Source organism: Apteryx rowi, unplaced genomic scaffold, assembly GCF_003343035.1.
Source record: "Apteryx rowi isolate R43461 unplaced genomic scaffold, aptRow1 scaffold_294, whole genome shotgun sequence".
In the NCBI taxonomy this organism is placed as follows: domain Eukaryota; kingdom Metazoa; phylum Chordata; class Aves; order Apterygiformes; family Apterygidae; genus Apteryx; species Apteryx rowi.
Window position 1 is genome coordinate 1,844 of NW_020449352.1, and position 19,454 is coordinate 21,297.

Genomic DNA, 19,454 nt, shown 5'->3' on the forward strand with positions numbered 1-19,454 from the left:
AATATGAAGGCTCTTTTATGGGTGAGATTTTACCTTTCGAGCCTGTTCCTCAGCTCTCTCTTTCTTGATTTTTTCTAGTTCAGCCAAAAGAGCTGCAGTGTCATCATCATCACTGTCTTCCAGGTCTTCATCTTCATCATCTTCCTAATAGCAATGAAAGGAAACAGGAAGCTGCTCATTTATGTAATTTAATAAACCAGCTTTTAATTCTGAAAGTTACTGTGAGACATATTGCTTATCTGAGGGTGTGTGTGTGGGGGGGGGGGGGTCAACAAAACCCAGTCCTGGTCTGCCCAGCTAAAGGCTGCAATTTGCTGCTGGCTGATTTCTGAAGTACTTGGATGTTTGTAGTGACAGCAAATGCAATACAAATGGTTTATTTGTTCTTATAAAGTAAAGCCAAGACACAATGTGTGTTTGTTCTTATTTGGATGACTGCAATTCATTATTTATAATTCAGCAGTTGACATGCTAACAGATTCCAGAAAATGACTGTCCTCAGCCACTCTCTAATCATTGTAACCTAAGTCATCATAATAGTGTGCCTGAATACCACATCCAATATTGATGTGACCAAATATAACAAGATTTAGAAACAAACAAACAAAAAACACTCAGCCTACTGTCCAGCACTAAATACAAATACCAGATGTCAGCATAAAGAAAGGAACCAAAAGCAAGAATCCATTGCTTATGCAGACAGTCAGTGTATAACAGCTCTGGCATTGTGGAATTCTAGCTAATTCAGTGGTTCATTGAGTCTAAAAAGTCACTCTTTCCCCAACCTTTAAGTGGTATTTTGAATTTCCTAATCTTTACATGCTTGTAGTAACAGCATGCTTGCTCCTTTCTAAGGACACCATTATAGGATGGTATTTAGACAATCCTCTGAACTAGTATTCCCACCAGAGTAGAGTAACTGAAGAAAGAAGATGGGTTGGAACCAGTTAGCAGTTACCTGTCTTAAACCTTTAACAGACCTGAAAATACATATGCTATTAATAGTAAATTAATAGGATTTGCCTTCTCCCAAGGCAGGAGAAAGACAGGACAGAGAAGACAGAAGAAAATACATACATCTGTAAGTGGATCATCAGCATCAAGATTTGCTGCAGGAATCTGATCTAGCCGAGGTTTCTTAGACACAGAGGATGATGTTGTGTGTTCTAATGAATAAGATTTAAAATAAAAATAGAAAATAAGTCACTTAATTTTACAGCATCTAATGTCAAAAAAAAAAAAAGACAGTTTACCCTATCTTCAACTAAGAGATATGAACTTATGCTTTGGTTTTTGTCACCTCTTAATYTTAATGCCCATGCTAATTCCTCCCTTGGAAATATCCTCAAGGGAAGCACTAACAAATCCAAACTCAAAACTTATCCTCTAAGAGTTTTTTCAAGTCACTATTTCAAGAAAAAAGAACAGCAGRAGAAGAAACTGTAGAGAAACATCCCCATTCTACATATCCAACTGGAGTGTTCCCTTTATGGACCACCCCAAAGCATTACTGTYCTCTTAGTTTCATTCAAATCACATCTGATTTGGTGTGTAAATTTGAAAGCCTCATAAAACCTATGTAAGCTTCACACATTCTAAACCACAAACAGTAGCTAAATTCTGTCAAGCTTAAGATTAAAAATGACTATTTCTCAATTAACCTTTTGATTTTCATTTCGATTGTACCTGAAGAGTATCACATACTTTAAAACGTGATTGTTTCATTGSTGCTGCAACAGTAGAAGATGAGTCATTCCCCTTCTCCTTCCCATCTCATTTGTCYGAGTACAAAAAAGCCCTTTATTAACTGTACGTATTTGTTGCCAGTTCATTACAATCATAGGGTATCAGCTGGCCTGCCTGATGGCCTATGCTTTTCAACTGGCTGGCCTAGATTTTTGCTAGCATGAAGCCAGCGTGAAAGCCAAGGGACATTCCTGTGCAGGTCAACAGCTCTGAACTATCAGACCAAACCCCTCAGTTCTACCGACACGACATGCTGTCAGCAACGTGCAAATTTCTTACAACATGGAATTTTGTGTTAGAGTAATGCCATGCAAAGGTATTAAGACTTTTGTTTCTTTGTTAAAGACTTATTTTTACCTCTGGTTGGTCTATCTCTGTTCTTTTCTCTTGCAGCAACCCGTTCTCTCTCCTCCAGCTCCCTTCTGAAATCACGGTTACGCACCTCTTCAGGAGCATCCTGAGTGGCCTGTCTAAAACAACATGAGGGAGTTAATGAAAAGGCTGAAGTTGACAGTCTTCAACTGGTAGCACCTTGGGATGAACAAGTAAGAATAAGACCTGGGTACCATTCGGACATAAGTTTCTTCACATTCTCTTTATCATTCTCCTTCTCTGTATGTATTACACATTACATGCTCCTTCCAGTGGCTCTCAAATGAATTAAAAAATCCTACATTAACTCCTGCAAAACTAAGAGAAATATCTACAGGTTATAGATATAGTCATAAGTCTTCTGCTATTCTGCAGCAGATCCAGGCCCAGTGTCCTATCCAACATACACCAGCCTTCCAGCCAACCTTCCTCACACAGTTATACCATTCCAAGTTACTACTGCACACACCAGGTTTCTGAGGCCTTACAGATAAGATCGAAACTAGAGCATATTTTTCTTAAACCCTCCTCCCAAGAGATATAGCAGATAATGTCCCATGCCTCTTAAAAAAAAAAAATTTGGGGGGGGGACCAGTGAAAGCACTAGCTTCAGTAAAACATATTATAAATACCTATTTTTCCTCTTATATATAAAACATGCTGGCCAAAACCAACAGACTATTTATATTTGAGTCACATGAAGCTCCATCCAGAGAGCGCTGAATTTTCTGTGGAAATCTGAAAGAATTAATGAATAAAAACAAGCAATTCCTTTCACCTTTCTGTGAACCTAGTTCTGGAAATAAGAGTGCCTGGAAGAAACCCAGACTCRAGCTACTATAAATACATTGTGCACACAGCCTGTCTTTATGATGAAGTATTTCATTTGCTCTTGTAACTAAAAACCTGAATTTGGAATCCCCAATTTAGCTGCAAAAATCCTCCAAAACTCTGTCTCATTCAGGCAAGCATGAGATGGAATGAAATACTGAACCTTTCTTGCAATGATGCACTCCTGGCTATTTAACAAAGGTAATTTTGCATTATGTACTTGGGAGGAAGAAGAGAAGACACTGAACCCCCACCCACCTCCCGTCAAGTGAAGGGATTTATTAAAATATACATTGTGTATTCCTGTATATATATTTCCCCCCACTTCTCTCAAAGCACATGGTGTTCCATGTCYCACTTCTGTTTAAAGGGACACCAGCAATTTTCCCTGTAATAATGAACTAGCATTTGACAGCATTTTTTGTGCTGTTGATTTTAATATTCTCCAAAACACTCCAACTCTCTTATCCATATGTATTCCTCAAAACCAACGGGTCAGGAGGGAGAGGGGTGAGCAGAAACATCTGCACACAAAATACAAAYGTAAAACCTTAACAGCAGTTTCACTGACAAGAATAACATCAGCTGTTTAAAAACATCTTCAGGCTGACACATCTCCTCTGAATTCTACATGTCTGTATCACATTGATTCCAAATTTCATTTCATCTTTCAAAATGATAATGAAGATTTATTATACACTTGAAACAGAGGAGAATATTCATACAAGATTCCATTATCTCTCATACTGATTAAAGCAATTTCCWATTCTGGCACCTGCATGAAATACTTGCAGTGTTTAACATCAGTGTTTCCAACATAAGCCAATGCCCCAATGCTATTCCATTATTTCCCTGCTTCTCCTTAAGTCTCTCCACCAGTGGTTCTTTGCCAAATATAAGATGGGCCATTCCTGCTTTTAAGACGCGCTCAGCTTCACACCTCTTATCCCATCTTGCTAAAGTGGCAGCGCCCTCAACAGCTCAGTTAGCTCCCGCTCTTCCCAACGCTTTTCTTTTGACTCCACCTCCCGAAATGCTTTGTCTCCAATGCCCACCTGCTTCAGGTGATTCACTTACATAAGTAGCAATAAATACAAGTTAAATTAAACCTCTCCAATTACTTGCAATCCATTCAATCTCCTAAGTCTGCTTGTGAGACTTACAATTTCAGCCCACTCTTTCAGCACTGCTGCACAGYATTTGGAATCTACTCAGTGTCAAGCACATGAACATCTACTGCAAAAAATCTCAGAGCAGCATTCACAACAGAAAAATCTTTTCCAGCCTGTTTTGCAAGAAGAGAGACRGAAAAGCAAAACTTACCTATATTTGATTTTAGTATGAGAAGGAAGATCTCTGCTGGAATATTGTTTGGATAGCTGACTTAAGTCTCCTTCTCCTTTTCCTCTTCCTCCTCTTGCGGGTTCAAACGTTGGCCTCGCTGCTGTGGTCATTTTAACTACTACAGAATCAAAAGCAAAAAGGGGTCATTACTACAACTCATAATGAAAGACATTCAYTAGAAGCTACATTGTTCCTGGAACTGTAGCAGCAATGACAAGTCCCACTGCACAATACAGGCTATCACCTGGCACAGGATTGACAGAATCTATACAGTTTTTCAAAAGTGAAAAGCTTTTCCAACAYGTCTGAAAGCTGAAGTACAGTAAGAATCTGAAACTTTGCTTATAGAAGTAAATAAAACAGGCGATGAGCTATTCTCTCCTATCCTTCAGGCAAATGGTACAGCACAGCTTGCAGCTATGTAACTTAACTCTTTCTTCTCCCCAGCAATGACAGCCTCATCCATACTGCCTACTGGAAACAGTCCCTCCGCTATCACTCAAACTGTATCTAGGTATCRTCACTGGAAGTGCTGGCTGACATGGACCATATGGTGTTGACAATTAAATTAGGATGGTCACACGTCCTGAACGCTCTAGCACTTCTTCTGGCCCTGTTTAGTGCAGGCACAGCACTGTGTTTTTTTGTTTGTTTGTTTGTTTGAAGCACAATAAGGTTAATGTTTCTCCGGTAGCAGATGTTTGACAGCTTTACCGTTACGTAAAAAAAAAAGTCTTCTAGCTTGAACAAAGAAAGTTTTCACCAGCTCTCATTTAGAAACTCCAAAAACTCACATATCACCAGCACGTCCCTAAAAATGAAATAACTGATGCCAAGAATTGCAACTATATTCTGTGGCAAAGGAGTGAAACAGACTCAAACCAGCCTCTGCTACACAAAGACACCCTGCCATCATGCACTGCATTCAAAACTGCCAGACAGGAGCTGGACACTGCAATCCCAACCCACTGAACCAAGAATTTAAGATGGACAACCAATGCCAAAAAACACCTGGATGATCAAACAGCACCTTCTTAAATATATCATCTGTAACTATGCTCACTCCTGATTCACCAAGATATGCACATCCATTAATCACAGACTAAAGATACCTAAGACACAAGAGAGAGACATGCACAGAAATACATAAAGGCACCAGTCTATCAAATGGAAGGTTAGATGATAAAGGACAAGAAATTATTTTAAAGAACATTAAAGAGAAGACAAAAAGTAAGATAATGTTCTATATATTTTTTTTGTTATCACAAATAAAGATTATTTGTTCATGCTGTACCTGCACTTTTTGTTAAATTTTTCACTTTTAATGAGACCAGAAAATGCATGACTTGAGGAACAAAAATATTTTCTAACTTTAACAGTGAATACAAACATACCACCGCAGAGAACGCTATTACTGCCACTGAACTACTATTCAGGAAACAAAGTTAACAGACACAAATCCCTTTAAAAAGCAGCAAGAAGGTAACACTGACAGGGCAACTAGCCTCAGCTCATTGACTAACAACTGCAGACACATTTCAGTGACAATGGGCAAGTCGGCTGGAGCCCAGCAGCCCTTATTAGCTCTGGCTCAGCGCAGATTCTACCAGACCCACAATCTGAGAAAGCCATTTGCTCTCAAGACTTACCTGAACTAATTATAAGTAATAGGGGGGATTTATTAATTCAGATGCAGAACCAGATCCAACCTGGCTGTATGCTTTCATGAAGCATTAAAAAATCCCCTGGATCCTGTCCCTGCTCCCCAGTGGCTCTTTCTGAAGTCAGTTTGAGTTTGGCTTGGCCTTAACAGACCTAAACTCAGGGACCTTTGCACTGCACTCTTACTTTTCAGAAATACAGCACTGAAGAATCTGTTTTACACTACATGAGGCCAGGACTGGCCAAGCACGGTCTATTAGCTCACTTCCAAGCAAAGAGAAAGTGGCTGGGCTAAGCCTGGAGCTGAACTGCCCCAGGGACACAGAATGTGTCTGTTCAGCACCATGCCTGAAGCTAACAATCCTGCTGAACCCAGCCCCACTGCATTCACCGCAGACCCTGAACAAGAGCGCTGGAACTGATGACAGCCCAAATCTGAAATCATAATATAAGAATCTAAAAATTCAGCATGACCAATGCTGGACCATCGCTTTKCTCCCTGCCTCTTACACAACTGTATCAATGTGTCTGCTTTTTATTTTAAATCCAGAGTTTAAGCTGCACAAATGAAGGTTATGCCAGATATTACTGAGGCACGCTGCCCAGTGCTGAACACAGAAATTGGGGAACAGCCGCCCTTCCACCCCGCCCCCAAACCACCCCTGCTCTTCTCTCCGGCCGCTCTCCCTCCTTCCCCAGCCCAGCCGCAGTTCATTCCCTCCTCGAGCACCCCCCGGACCCGGAAACCCACCGCCTCCGCGGCCCCGGAGACCTCCCCAGGCGCACCTCCGACCCCCGAGCAGCCCAGCCCGCCCCGCTCCCCGGCGAGGCCCGCACCCCGCCGCGTACTTACACCGTGGCGCCCGCCCGCCCTGCGCAACCAGGCCCTACACGACCACCATAATCCCGCCGAGTGCCCACAAGGCACCGCGCGGGAACCATAGACACACCCCGCGGAAGCCCGCCACCGCCGGAGAACCTACCATAGAGAGGGCCGGCGGGCGGGGAGCGCCCGCCACCTGACGGCAGCGAAGCGGGAGCCCGCCATGTTGGCTACCGAGGCGGAAGTGGGCGCCGCGGCGCCGACCCCATGGTTGCCTGTGTAGCGATGGCGGCCGACCGCGCCTTGCCGCTTCGCCTCACCGCTGCGGGGCGCGTTAGGGCCAGGGCCTAGGGGCAGCCCGGCCCTTGCAGCCAGCGCCTCCACGGAGGGCTTTACCTCGCCGTCTCGTTCAAAAGCCCCCGTGTGGCTGTGTGAGCACAGACACCCTATCTCCTTAGCGGCCGTTTCCCCCCTGCTGCTTCTCGGTCCCCCACATGGCGAGGCCGCACGAAGCAGCGGCTGCCCCGTGGCGCCGCGGGGGTACGCCGGGCCCGCAGAGCTGCCACCCCCCACGCGGTGCCCCCGGCGCCCCGTGCGAAGCCGCCCCAAGCCGTGCTCGGGCAGTGCTTGGTGCCCGCTGGCTCTGCCCACGGTTGTTCCTCAGTGTTTGTCCCCCCTTCCGCCTCCAGCTGCGCCTTCCCTGGCCCGCGGCTGGCCGCCATCCCTCCGGCGGCAGCAGGAGAGGTTTGCTGATGCTTTCTGATAAYGTTAGGAGTTACACGCCGGGTATTTTAGGCGGCTTGTCATAAATTTTAAGCTGTGCTCAGGAGTCACGCAAACAGAAGCGGTAGTTCCCGTGTCGCTTCCTGAGAGCTGCGCTTGTCAATAGCTAGCATCCAGCGTTGCTTTTTCTTATCTGCAAGTCTCTGTCAGCACCCCATGAAATGGTTTTGCTATTGATTTCACTGCAGGCAGTTTGGAGTCAAGATCAAACCTCTCAGCAGAGTCAAGATTTCCAGCCAGTGAGTCAAGAATTCAGTATCGTCAGATCAGGGCATTATCCTGTGACGATGGATGTTGTTCATAGTTTCATAGCTCAAATGCTGGGACAATCCCTGCTTTGAGTAGATAAAATGATTCTTCAAAGAAAGGAATGGCTTAATGTCTTTGGCCAAAGTTGCCCCCTGCAACACCAACATGCTTCCTTTCGTCTAACTTGGGTCTGTATAGATGTGAAGTACAAACAGGTAGAGAAGTGTTTAAGAATCAAAGGGTTGGATTCCTCAAAGACCTGTACACTAAAGTAGGATATTGGTGGAGTGGAGGTGCCTGAGTGCAGACACCTGAAAATCCCTACCTGGTCTTGCTGCAAAGGCTGTGGAGATATCTAACCTTCACAGGTCTGCAACTTTTGATTTTAAAGATCTCCAAACATAAAGAGTTTTGCCCAGGCTTGAACTCCTTTGATCTAAGTTTAGCATCCTGCTCACAGTGAGGCCTGATAGGATCCAGAAACAAGATATTCCCTAGCTCAAGTGCTCAGAGAGCTTTCATCCAGTAATTATTCTCAGACCATGTCCAGTACTCATGGATACCATGATCAACCTCTCAGTATTACACAAAATACAGCTTTGGTCAGTGCTTTCTTTTAAAATAGTACTGTTGGTAGGACAGCCGCCTACTTTTATGTGATAATCTGGTGGTTAGAGTACTCGCCTGTGGAGTGGCAGTTCCAGCTCCATTTCCCTCCCCAGCCTTCTCCTGCCTTAAAGAAGAGGCTCACAGCCATCAGTCACAAATATTTCGGTTGACATTGTGCTCCCATTGCTCAGCTTTTCTGCACAACCTTAAGAGTGCTAAACACCTCACTGACTTCTTGTTTTAAACCTCCTTTGCCCCTGGAGTTGTATCTTCAGTGAGGAAGGCTGTACTAGTAGCAGTCAGATTTCAGAGTACTTGGTCAGAGCTGCCTCATTGCCTGGCCCCTCTCTGCAGCCCCTAAGGGTGTGATGGCATGTTAGCTAGGATCTGCTCACCCATCTGCCGTGGCTTACCCCTTATTCTCACCTTGGCTGGTCCCTGCCTACATGGAGATGCCCAAAATAATTGCACCCTTCCTGAAAAGCAAAGCTCCTCTTGCATTTCCCTAGCACACCTGGGCTCCTCCATGAGGAGGCAGTATAGTCTGCCTGAATTGTTGGGACAGCCAAGGTGGCACAACCGCTGTCTCATTCAGCTTGGCGTTGCAGAGGGAGGGACGGAGAGAAGGGAGGCAGCCTCGGGGGGGGTTCTCCTCTCATAACTCCTTCCTTCCTTCCTTCAGGGTACGTCCCTGTCCCCAGTATGGCTGACCCTGCATTTGGAGCACTAGTGCCCCAGCAGTCATCCACCTCTAGGCTGCTTTGGTATTTAGGCACCCTCTACCCCTTTTTTTGAAGCTGACCCACTGCACAGAAAGGAATGAGGGATTAATTGAGAGAGTGTATATGTGACAGGGAGCACCAGTCGACTCTCATCTGCAAATGCGAATTCCTGGATCCTGTTTCTAGGATTATTCATTAAAGAGGAATCAGATAAAATAAGCAACCAGATAAAGACAAAAACTCAGGTCTTCCCCCTTCCCATGGTAGCTCTAATCACAGAACAGATTTAGGCAAAGACTCCTTTCCTCCTGTGGCAGTGAGCCTTGGATCCCTTTGCACACAGTGGCCTGTAGCTTGCACCATGGATGCTCCTTCAGTTATCCCTCTACTGAGCAATTTGGCTGTGGCATCTCTTAGAAAGGTATTCTGTATTTTATGGAAACACAAAAAGCAGGAGAATGTGCCACTTCCCTTGATAATTTCCTCCAGTAGTTAATTATCCTCATGGCTCAGAACTGCACCTTATTCTTAATTTCAGTTTACCTGGCTTTATTCCCAACCACTGGTGCTTGCTGTGCCTTTCTCTGCAATTTAAAAAGCACATTTTCTCACTAGGTATTTATACTTTGTAATCTACTCTTCTTGCAACTGCCGTTGGATAAAGTAAGCAGACTGGACTCTTCCAGTCTTTTAGAAGCATTTCCTTCCTCTCACCAATTATTTGAGTCCTGCACTCTCTCCAATTTGTCAACATCAGAAATATATGAAGTATTTCAACATCAGTCCCACTAGCGTGGACTAGAGAGATTAGATCACTTTCCTCCCCCAAGTTTCTCTACAGTTGTTTATATATGTAAGGATCACATTGGCCTTTTTCCCACACCCTCCACTACACTGGGTGCTCGAGTTCAGAGGCATGTCCATGGTGGTTCTTAAATCCTTCTCAAAGTTGTTGCTTTGTGGGTTAGAAAGTTTCTTGCGGTCTGTGTTCCTCGATGAATGAATATGTTTAGTTGTTTTAAATGCATCTGGCTTGAAAATAAGTCCCTTGCTGGTGTCATTAGCATGGCCTCTTAATTACCACCTGCAATTCTTTTTGGTAGTTTTTCTCAGTGCGATTTTATATTGACTTCTGGATCCTTGGTGCAAATGTGGAATAGCAGAGACCACAGTGTCAGTCCCTGTGGGGTCCTGTTAGAAAACCGTGTTAAGAGACTGCTTTTTGAGATGTCTGTAGTTCTAATACACTCAGGAGGGGGTGTTAGATGTGCTGCTAGTACCCATTTTGCAATCAGAATGGCACTCACTACAAATGAAACATTTTGCGAACTCTCAATTCATTACATCTACACAGTTACTTTATCAACTAAACTCAGGCTCCTATTGGAGAATGACATTCCCACAATGTCCACATTCTTCTAGTCTCTGGAGTTTCCCCAATATTCAAAGTTTATTAAATACTAACACCAAGAGACCAATATTCTTCAGTTATCTCGTTCAGTACTCTAGGATGTATGTACTTTTGCGATAAGTGTCTCTCCTAAATGCTGATCCTTCTTTGAGATTATCGAAGGACTGCAGAATACATTACTTCCTAAAAGAGAACAAAAACATTTATAGATTTCTGCCTGTTTGGATCATTGTTAATGTTTTTCCCATCTACTTCTTGGCCTATAACATTATAAAGATTTCTTGTGTTCCTAATGTACTTTAAAAACTCCCTTTTATTCTCTTTAGCCTTGCCAATGCAGGGATTTTTTTCCCCGTTTCCTGTGTCATTCTTCTGTTCTTTAAAGCTTCTCATATATACTCTTCACTATCTATTTCCCCTTTCTTCCGTTTGAACATTTTGCTCTTATATTTAATTGCTGGTTTTCACTGATTGTTCCTGAGTCAGGATGGGATTTTAGCCAAGGCAGTTTTCTTTCCTGAATTCTTGGGTCTCACACTGAGGTCTGTGAGAAGATCTTCTGCCCATGCAACCTGCTCTTTCAAAGCAGTGCAGTACCATGAGCAGCATTTGGGCATTTTTCCTGAGCAGGGTAGAGGGTCAATGCCAGAATGGAAATCTCTGAGCTTGAATTTTCCCTTGCCTCCCTTCCTGAGAGAGCCAGTCTTTTGCCATACAGGGCATAGCTGGCCTGGGCTGAGCAGCAAAAAATTCCATTTCTGCCTAGGAGAGGCCACAGCACTGATTTCCTCCCTCGGGACGCCCTGTGCTTTCAAGGATTGGGCCTCCCACTGGGTTACAGGCATCGAAGGGCACAGGGGATCGTCATGAGTGGCGGCTTAGTGCAGGAATGCTCAGAATCCAAACTGCAGCCTTAAAAGAAGTTTTGGGGAAGTTGCTGCTTCCTTGATTGGGAAAAGAATAGAGGTCTGGCAAAGCTCTGACTCAGCCCGTGAGTCAGTGCAGTGCTGCTTTCCTACGAGGCCATCTTGCACTATTAGATCTCCGTCACACCCTCTCTGCTGCTCTGGTGCAGTAAAAAGCTTGTGATGCTGCTTCTCAGCCATAYGCCCAAAGTTGTCCCAGCCCTTAACCTCTTCCCTGCTGACTTCCACCACACTGTGTGTTCAACTTTTTGCTTCTGTGTTCAGTCACATCCCCTGGATTGCCATCTTCCTGTATTCCCTCAGAGCTCCACTTCAGGGTTGATTTAGGAGGCGTAAGCTCCTGCTTTGCGATGAGGGAGAGATCTTGTAACCTATGCACACCAGAGGGAAAATCCCAGGAGGCAGCAGGAATTGCCTGCAAGGAAAGGCACAGGATGAAGACCTGATCTAGATGCCTGGCCCAGGCTGTGATGACCTTCCTCTAATGCTGCAAGTTGTGGTCACTTTGCCAGTGACCACAATGCTGGCCTGGACCAGCATTGCAAAATGGCACTTGGCTCATGCTGTTCCACATTCCTGTTTGCCTTGTCTGACAGACACTGGTTTTGAATGCGCATTCTGTTTACTGTTTCTTGCGCTATCGCCTTAGCTGTGCCTACAGCTCTCGGCTGAGATCTCAGTGCTGCTTCCACAAGAGACGTGATGTCACCCGAAAGGAACTCAGCAACGCAGGGCGGGAGGACGCTGCAAAAGCAAGTGACACACTGAAACACACATGGCTCACGCTTCCTGACCTCAGCGTCTTGCATGCAGACCGACCTCCATGGAAGCTCTCTTCTTTTTACTGGATCGAATGTTTTCTTCGAGTTTGGACAAAGCGATTAATTTTACCCACACAGTATTTACATACAGGCTAGCAGCCAGGCCATAGCTCTGGCTATGGTTGCATCCAGTGTTAGGCAAAAATATCACACTGTCTTAATTGTTAGCCAAACATTTCCACTAATAGCTAAGCTAAATTTATCCTTTTCTTAATGCTAGCTGACAGTGATTCAGTCAGTCTCACTGCCTGTCTGGGAGGAGTACCAGTAGCACAGTGGTCAGACACTGAAAAACTGGCATTATATTGCCTGACCAGAAGGAAAAGCCTGTCATCCACACATCAGAGTGGAATCTGTCTTAGCATTTTCTCTGTCTTTTCTGTGTAGATGTGAAACAAAGAAACCAGTTAAGTATTCCACAAGTGAGCTTATCAGGCGGAGTGAAGTAGAGATGAACTTGCCTCTGTAAGAGTCAACTGAAACTGTGACTTTTAGCAATAGCACTACATTAGGAACTGGGATCCATAATGCTCTGCTAGTTTTCTCCTCTATTTTTAGCTCATGTATTTATCAATATTTTCTTTCTGAGTCCTCAATTTGTGGGCTCTTCTCCCCTAACTTTAGATATTTAGCTCTCGGGTTGAATTACTCTCACAAAGCTTCATGTGAGCAAATCTTTAAGGCTCCTTTTCTGTTCACTGAACAGCGACAGGTACATCTGGAAGGTGATTCACTCACTTAGGCACATCTCTTGGAAAACCCTGCCCTTACTATATTACATTACTATGTTATGTTGGCTGGCAGAAGATGTTGAAGGGACAAGGTGAAACTATATGAGCTGTTTTGTTCAAAGAATTAGATTAAATTACAGTAGACCCTTCTGGATTTAAAACTTTTGTTATTGAAATGTTGAAGATACCACAAAGTACTTATTTATAAATGGAGTCGTAAGGAATAGAGCAGCCAATGTGAAAACACAGACTCCCCTAATTTATACTGAGCCTCCAAACCAGGAATATGGGCAAGAGTTTATAAGGAGAGTAAAACAGCAAAATATCACCCCGATCAATTTGAAATGCAACACACTTTCCTTTCCAGCAGCATCTTGGTAGTGCAGTACTCAAACACATTAAAAACAAGGTAAGCCATAGGATCAGTTGCCAATTCCACCAATCTATAATGTTTGCTTAGCTTAGAGGGTTCTAGCCAGTATCAGCCAGCAAAGAGCGCTCTTAACCACTGAGATAATCTGCCCTTAGTCACTGGACTAACACACTGTTCAAAGTGTTTGTCTAGTGGTAGAGGCAATTGTCTTTTTTTGTAAGAGTTTTGAACACTCAGTATTGTTTCTTTCAGATGTGGGCAGAAGCGAGTTTACTCTGATTCAAATGAAAACAATGAACAACAACTTGGAAAACAATGAACTCTTGACACAAAAGTGGGATCAACCAGGTTGATTCTTGCTTAATTCTTGATTACAAATTCACAGTATTTCTAGCTACCAAGACCTCAGGGGAGACTTTTGCTTATGTGGGGCTGTGTAAGTGCAGAGAGCAGAAGGACAGAGCTCAGGAAACTTACATTTTTTTCCCAATTCTGTCATTGGCTTGTGACCTTGGAAGTGTAATCCCTACCCCTCAACTTCTGCACATTTTCTTCTTTATAAAATGTGGATAATGGACAAAAGGCCTGTGCTCTGAGATCTATAGATGCAATATCCCATAAAACAGCAGGATATGAAATCTGATTTCTTGTATAATGAAGTCCAGAGGATTTTGCTTGTAATTTTACCATCAGAATCATAACCTCTGTCTGAGCTAGGCTTGGCATGGAGTCTGGGGCACAGACTAGGGATGAGGCAGTCTTCTCTTATAACATCAGTTTTCAACCGTGACTGAAGCTTTTCCTATAGTGAATTGAGCCTGGCAAAGTTCATTCCCTTCCTCAGTTTTGATCTGTTTTTCTTTATTTTATTTTATTTTATTTTATTTTTTTCTTTCCCAGTTGAAGTTTAAGCAGCTTCTATAACTGATTAGGAATATCAAACTGTCTATTTACAGAGCTGGCTGGTTCAGGGTCTGTGGTGGTCACTTCCTTCAGCTGAATGCTGAACTCCACAGATGGGCATAAGCACAAGTCTTATCTGCAGAAGTTGGAGGCTTTCTGAACAGGGTGTTTCATGCTCACTTGCAGACTTGGGTCACAGCAAGAAGGTGTGTTCTGCAAACGCTTCTGTAAACTTGCCTTGTCTTGGCAAGACTCTGCCTGTTTCTGTATCATTGCTACTGAGTATTAGTAACTGAAASTGAACTTTGCGTTCCCCTCCCTTCCTTTCCTGCTCTCCCTGGCCTGTTGCCTGTGATGAACACAACACAAGCAGCCACATCTCACTTTTGTCCTTGCAACTCATGCTGCTCACACACAAAAACACGCACATTAAGTAGGTTGACGTCATCTCTCCTATCCATTACTGCATTAGTTTGCCATTAGTATCTTTGTCTCGCCTTCCTCACAGATAAAAATTTTAAGTAGAAATAGAGGGAGGAGGTCCTGGTCGTTTACCAGTTGCTGCTTGTGGGTGGTGGCGAATCCTGCCAACGCACAGCTGTTTCTGAGCAGTGCAGTTATAGCATGGGCAGAGCTGGTGCCCAGTGGGGGTAGGGCTTGGACAGGAATGGCTGGAGTGCGATGAATGCACATTCTTGACTATTCACATCTCTCCCCGCTCTTCCAGTTTTCATTGTGTTATCTGTCTTGAGCCTGCCTACTCCTGATGGCAATCTTTACCAGCTATAATCTCTACAATCTCTGCTAGGTAGGCCTCACAGTGCTCCACATCAGGCTTAGGGAAACATGTTGAGCTCTAAACACGTGGAGTTGTAATGCACTGCATTGCACTGGGGGGAAAATAGGACTGGGGGTTCCTGGTGAGAACACTGCTGCAATTGCTTTGCTCTGACATGGCAATATGTGACACCAGACGCTCTCCAGGTAATTCCTGTTCRTTTAGGTGCTGCGTACAGGATATTGAGAGCACCATGTCATGGCTTCAGGCACAGACTGCTGCTCAAAGTGACTGTAAGTACTTCTCACACTTTGCTGTTCTTTGAACAGAATTCATCTTCTAAAAGAAAAGTCAATGAATGGATTCTAGGTTCAGAGGAAAGCCAACTGAATGGACTGGTTTCACAAGGACCTGAATCCCAGAAATCAAAACTTGGAAGTTCCTAAATTCTCTTGGATCCTGAGTGTCTGCTGTTGACTCTGAACAAAACCATCTCAGGTTTGACAGGCCTTTTCTGAGCAGAATTCAATAATTTGAGTTCATTCTTGTGACCTCASCAGCTGGGTGTACTCAAAGGCAAGCTTGAGAGAAAAAATGCAGGGAAGTCTGCCTCGTATGCTGTAGCTCTTGGTTAAAACACCCAGAAGAGATGTTGGAGGCCAAGTTTAAATCTTCTTGACAGGGCTTGTTCCTAGGCACAGGTCCCAGCTGGTGAGCGAGGTGGTGACCAGGGTCAGCTATTCCACCAATGAGTACAGCCTCATGAAAGCAAGGCTGGACTGATGATGCTCTTGCTCTAGTGCTTTACTACAGGACTGAAAGGTCCTGTGTTTTGCTTTCTGATTTCCTGAGTAGACAATCATTTATGCAAAGTACAATTGAGGAGAAACTGCAAGAGTCTCAGGGCAGCAGAACAGCGACTGGAGCACTCTTGTGGGAGTGAGACAGTTGACTGCAAACCCTAGTGCCTATTAGACAGGAGAAGGACTAAAACCTCAGTCTCATAGGAGCTAATACTAAGGTTAAGAGAGAGAGAACAAACTTAGCTTGGATTGGGTGCCTGCATCCAAGAAAAGATTCATGGCTACAAATTTTAAACATAGATAGGCTTTTAATGCTTTCTGGGGAGCAGTGCCTAAACCTCATATTTTGTCATTAGTTACTGTTTATCTTAAGAGAGTCCCCATTTAAGGTCCTGACTTTAATGAATTCTGTTCTTTCAATACCTAATTCTTCTGCTGCATTGTCTAGGGAGCCATGGTACCTASCCAGAGATCTTTGATTGTACTGAGTGGGAAAAGGTCTAAACAAGAGACATCACAGTACTGAAGCTGAGCATGCACTGTAAATATCACCTGATGAACCATAGGATCAGGGACTGGATACCTCCTCAGCAGCTGTGATATATGACAACTGTTGCAGAGCCACAGACAAGTTACTGCCACCTCCCAAGAAAGTTAAATCRGACGGTGTAAGTAATTGGTAACAGTTACACAGCAGATCCCAGAATAGACGTTCTGAGTAGAGCCTATAAAGTCAGTCTCTTTTCTTCATTTAAACTGTGTGCAAAATCAGAAGTCTCCCAGGTCTGCTCTCCAGAGACCTAGAGTTTTGCACTTGCAATTCAATCTAAGATCCCAACCAGCCACCCATTTATTTAAAGCAATATTTTAAGGCCAGTATTTCCTTCCATCCTTCGCTCAGTTACTGCATCTAAAAGCACAGCTTCTCTTATTTTTTAAAGGTGATGATCTGTACTGACTGTAGTGTACAGAAGCAATTCTGTAAACTCTAGTAGCAGAAGCAGTGTTATATATGCAAGACAGTGAAGGGATCATAGCATTGGTGATAGTTCATCTTCTCTGTTGTGTTTTTCACATTCAGATCTCTCCCCAGGCAGTAGGGGCCAGAAGTAGCACAGTAGCAACATATGTGAAAAATATGGTGTTACACATATGCCTAGCACAAGTCTCAACATGTATTTCAGTAGCAAGGCCAAGGCCTGAAAGGAGCATGGAGAAAGACCTACTCGCTCTTCCCTAGAACAGCCAACGCATTAGATTTTACAAGAACACTAAATACCTCTGATTGCAGAAATATGTCAGAGCCTGTCCAAGGTTTATCCGACTAACTATAGACATCTTGGGCTCACTCTGTAGCCAGTGCAGAGATACAGGCACTTCTTGAGGATGTCATCTCATCCTCATGTAGCCATCAAGGATGACACAAATCATACTCTTTATAGCCTAGGAGAAGTGCCTTTTTGTCTGCTTAGGCTATGAAGAGTAATGAGGTTCAGTGTAGGCATCTGCCCTGTAGCTCTGTGAAGGCAGGTGCCACGCTGCCTGGCCTCACAGAGTGCATGAGAACTGGGGGGCAGCTGTAACTGTGCCTTGTCTATTGGATAGAGCTCCCCACTGGCCCGGCTAAACCCTTAATCCAGAATATCTCATTCCTCCTCCTGCTCCTTAGTTCCAAAATATGGCTGCATTGCTAGAGACAGGCAGTCCTGCGTGTGGTTGCTATCTCACTGTTGATGAAAGCTTCTGGACCTTGCCAACAGGTTTAGCTTTCTCAGGAGTTATGGCTTTCACATTGCCTCTTCTGAGATGATGTAATCCTAACAAGTCTGTACTTCTAATTTTATTCCCACCCATTAGTCTTCTGTCAATGTACACTGTAAGGAACTTTCTCACATCTTGGTTTTACAGAACACCTAGTGCAGCAAGGTCTCACCATTGACTGAACCACAAAGGACTTTTGAAAAATAAAATATTAACAAACAAATAAAAATGAATAGTAAGCAATAATACCTAGGAGAAAAGCACACAAGTGACTGACTTTCCTGTTAAAAACAGATTTAAGTTGTGAAGAAACTATTATGGCTATGATAAACTGATGAACTGTAAAACAAAGACCATGAAATTTGAACCATCTGTTCTTTTATTGTAGTCAATAAATTCTGTTAAAAAGCATCATCTCTTTAAATCTTGGATTAATGAACGAAAATGTTGGAGCTTTCAGCACATCCCTAAATAACTCATTCCAATAGTTAATTATTTGCATGATTAAAAATGTTGCCTTGTTCTGCTAGTATAAATCTATTCAACTTCTGCTGTCAAACACAGGATCTTTGTTATGCTTGTTTCTAACAGCCTGAAGTTTAACAGAAATATTCTGAGTCTTAAGGCTGTGATAAAGTGCCAAAGAATGTAGCCTCTGGGTTTTATTAATTTTATTCAGTATTTATACAATACATTTATACTTCCTGGTTTCCAAACCCCTGTCAGGATCAGGCTCTCACTGTGCAAGCTTCTGTACAAGCCCACAAGAACTGGTCCCCATCCTAAAGATGCTATAGTCCAGACAGCAGTGTGAATGCCTCACCATTCCCCATCTTCACCCTCTTCCTATGGCTGGGCACCACMGGTGACAACTTCCATCATTTTATGTCACCTTCTAGTCTTAATCCTCCCTGTCTTTTTCTGTTCTTATTTCAGCTGTGACAGCACTGAAAGGTATCCCCTGGCTGCTGCGGTCAGTACGCCCAGGAAGAAGTCTGTGGAAATAATGAAACCAGATCAGCATCACTGGCACTAATCTCTAGGTGATTAGTGGCCACGCCTTGCCCACCTTTTCTGTAAGCACAAGGCAAAGGGGGTCTGAAGGTGAGCAGTGAAGCAGCACTGTTGGCCATGAGGCATTCTTCCCAGGATGAGGGGTGGCATAGGGAAGGCATGAGGATGCCCCCTCCCCATCCCAAATCTCTTAGTTTGAGCATAAAAATGATTTCACTCCTCCTTTTCTCCCTAGCTCAGCACTGGGCTCTTTTTCCAGACTGAGTTTTTAAGCTAATTTTAAAGAGACTCTTTCCCCATGAGACAACAAAGAGGCAGGACATGTAGTGGCATGTGCACTGGGACTGTCATGTTCCAAGCCAAATCTTCAGCAGTGGGATCTCCAGTGAATCAAATGGGGTTGCTCCAGTGGGACTGCTCACRCTTGGGATTGCTTTCTTCTTCCCTTTCTTCTCAGAAGAATGAGACAGTAATGTACAGTACCACAGTCCTGCCCAGAGGTCATGACAGGAGACAGGAGGTCAGGCCTGGAAAAATATTTAGGGTCAAGTATGCTTTGGATAGACTAGATTAGAGGGGTTTGGCATGTTGGGAGGAAGAAACTATTTGCAGCAAATCCAGTGTCGGCCATGTGAACTGAGGGACAGGGCTGGAGGCACAGTGTGGGAAAGCAGGCAAAMAAGCCCGGCAGCTTCTTGTTGCTGYGGGGTTTGAATACTGACATGTTTTTCAGGTTCAYGTCACACRAACTTTTAGGGAAGTGTTCTCATCTTTGAGACATTCATTTTGGTG

At 43.9% G+C, this 19,454-nt stretch overlaps 2 protein-coding genes across 3 annotated transcripts in view; one reads left to right on the plus strand and one right to left on the minus strand.

Moving 5' to 3' along the window:
* CWC15 (CWC15 spliceosome associated protein homolog) lies at window positions 1-7,011 on the minus strand. Of its 2 annotated transcripts, none has more exons than XM_026069408.1 (5): window positions 6,939-7,011; window positions 4,273-4,411; window positions 2,104-2,216; window positions 1,078-1,166; window positions 1-144 (listed from the first exon to the last, which is right to left on the minus strand). In XM_026069408.1, the coding sequence occupies exons 2-5, from the start codon at window positions 4,401-4,403 to the stop codon at window positions 16-18; spliced, it is 462 nt and encodes a 153-aa protein (XP_025925193.1). In that variant the 5' UTR covers window positions 4,404-4,411; window positions 6,939-7,011; the 3' UTR covers window positions 1-15. The 2 variants fall into 2 exon arrangements, with proteins under 2 accessions (XP_025925193.1, XP_025925192.1); XM_026069407.1 differs by lacking the exon at window positions 6,939-7,011 and adding an exon at window positions 6,809-6,907.
* ENDOD1 (endonuclease domain containing 1) overlaps window positions 7,002-19,454 on the plus strand; it is a 24,110-nt gene continuing 11,657 nt past the window's right edge. Inside the window, exon 1 of the mRNA XM_026069406.1 lies at window positions 7,002-7,022. Coding sequence (XP_025925191.1) covers window positions 7,002-7,022 — 21 coding nt within the window. The remainder of the gene's footprint in view (window positions 7,023-19,454) is intronic.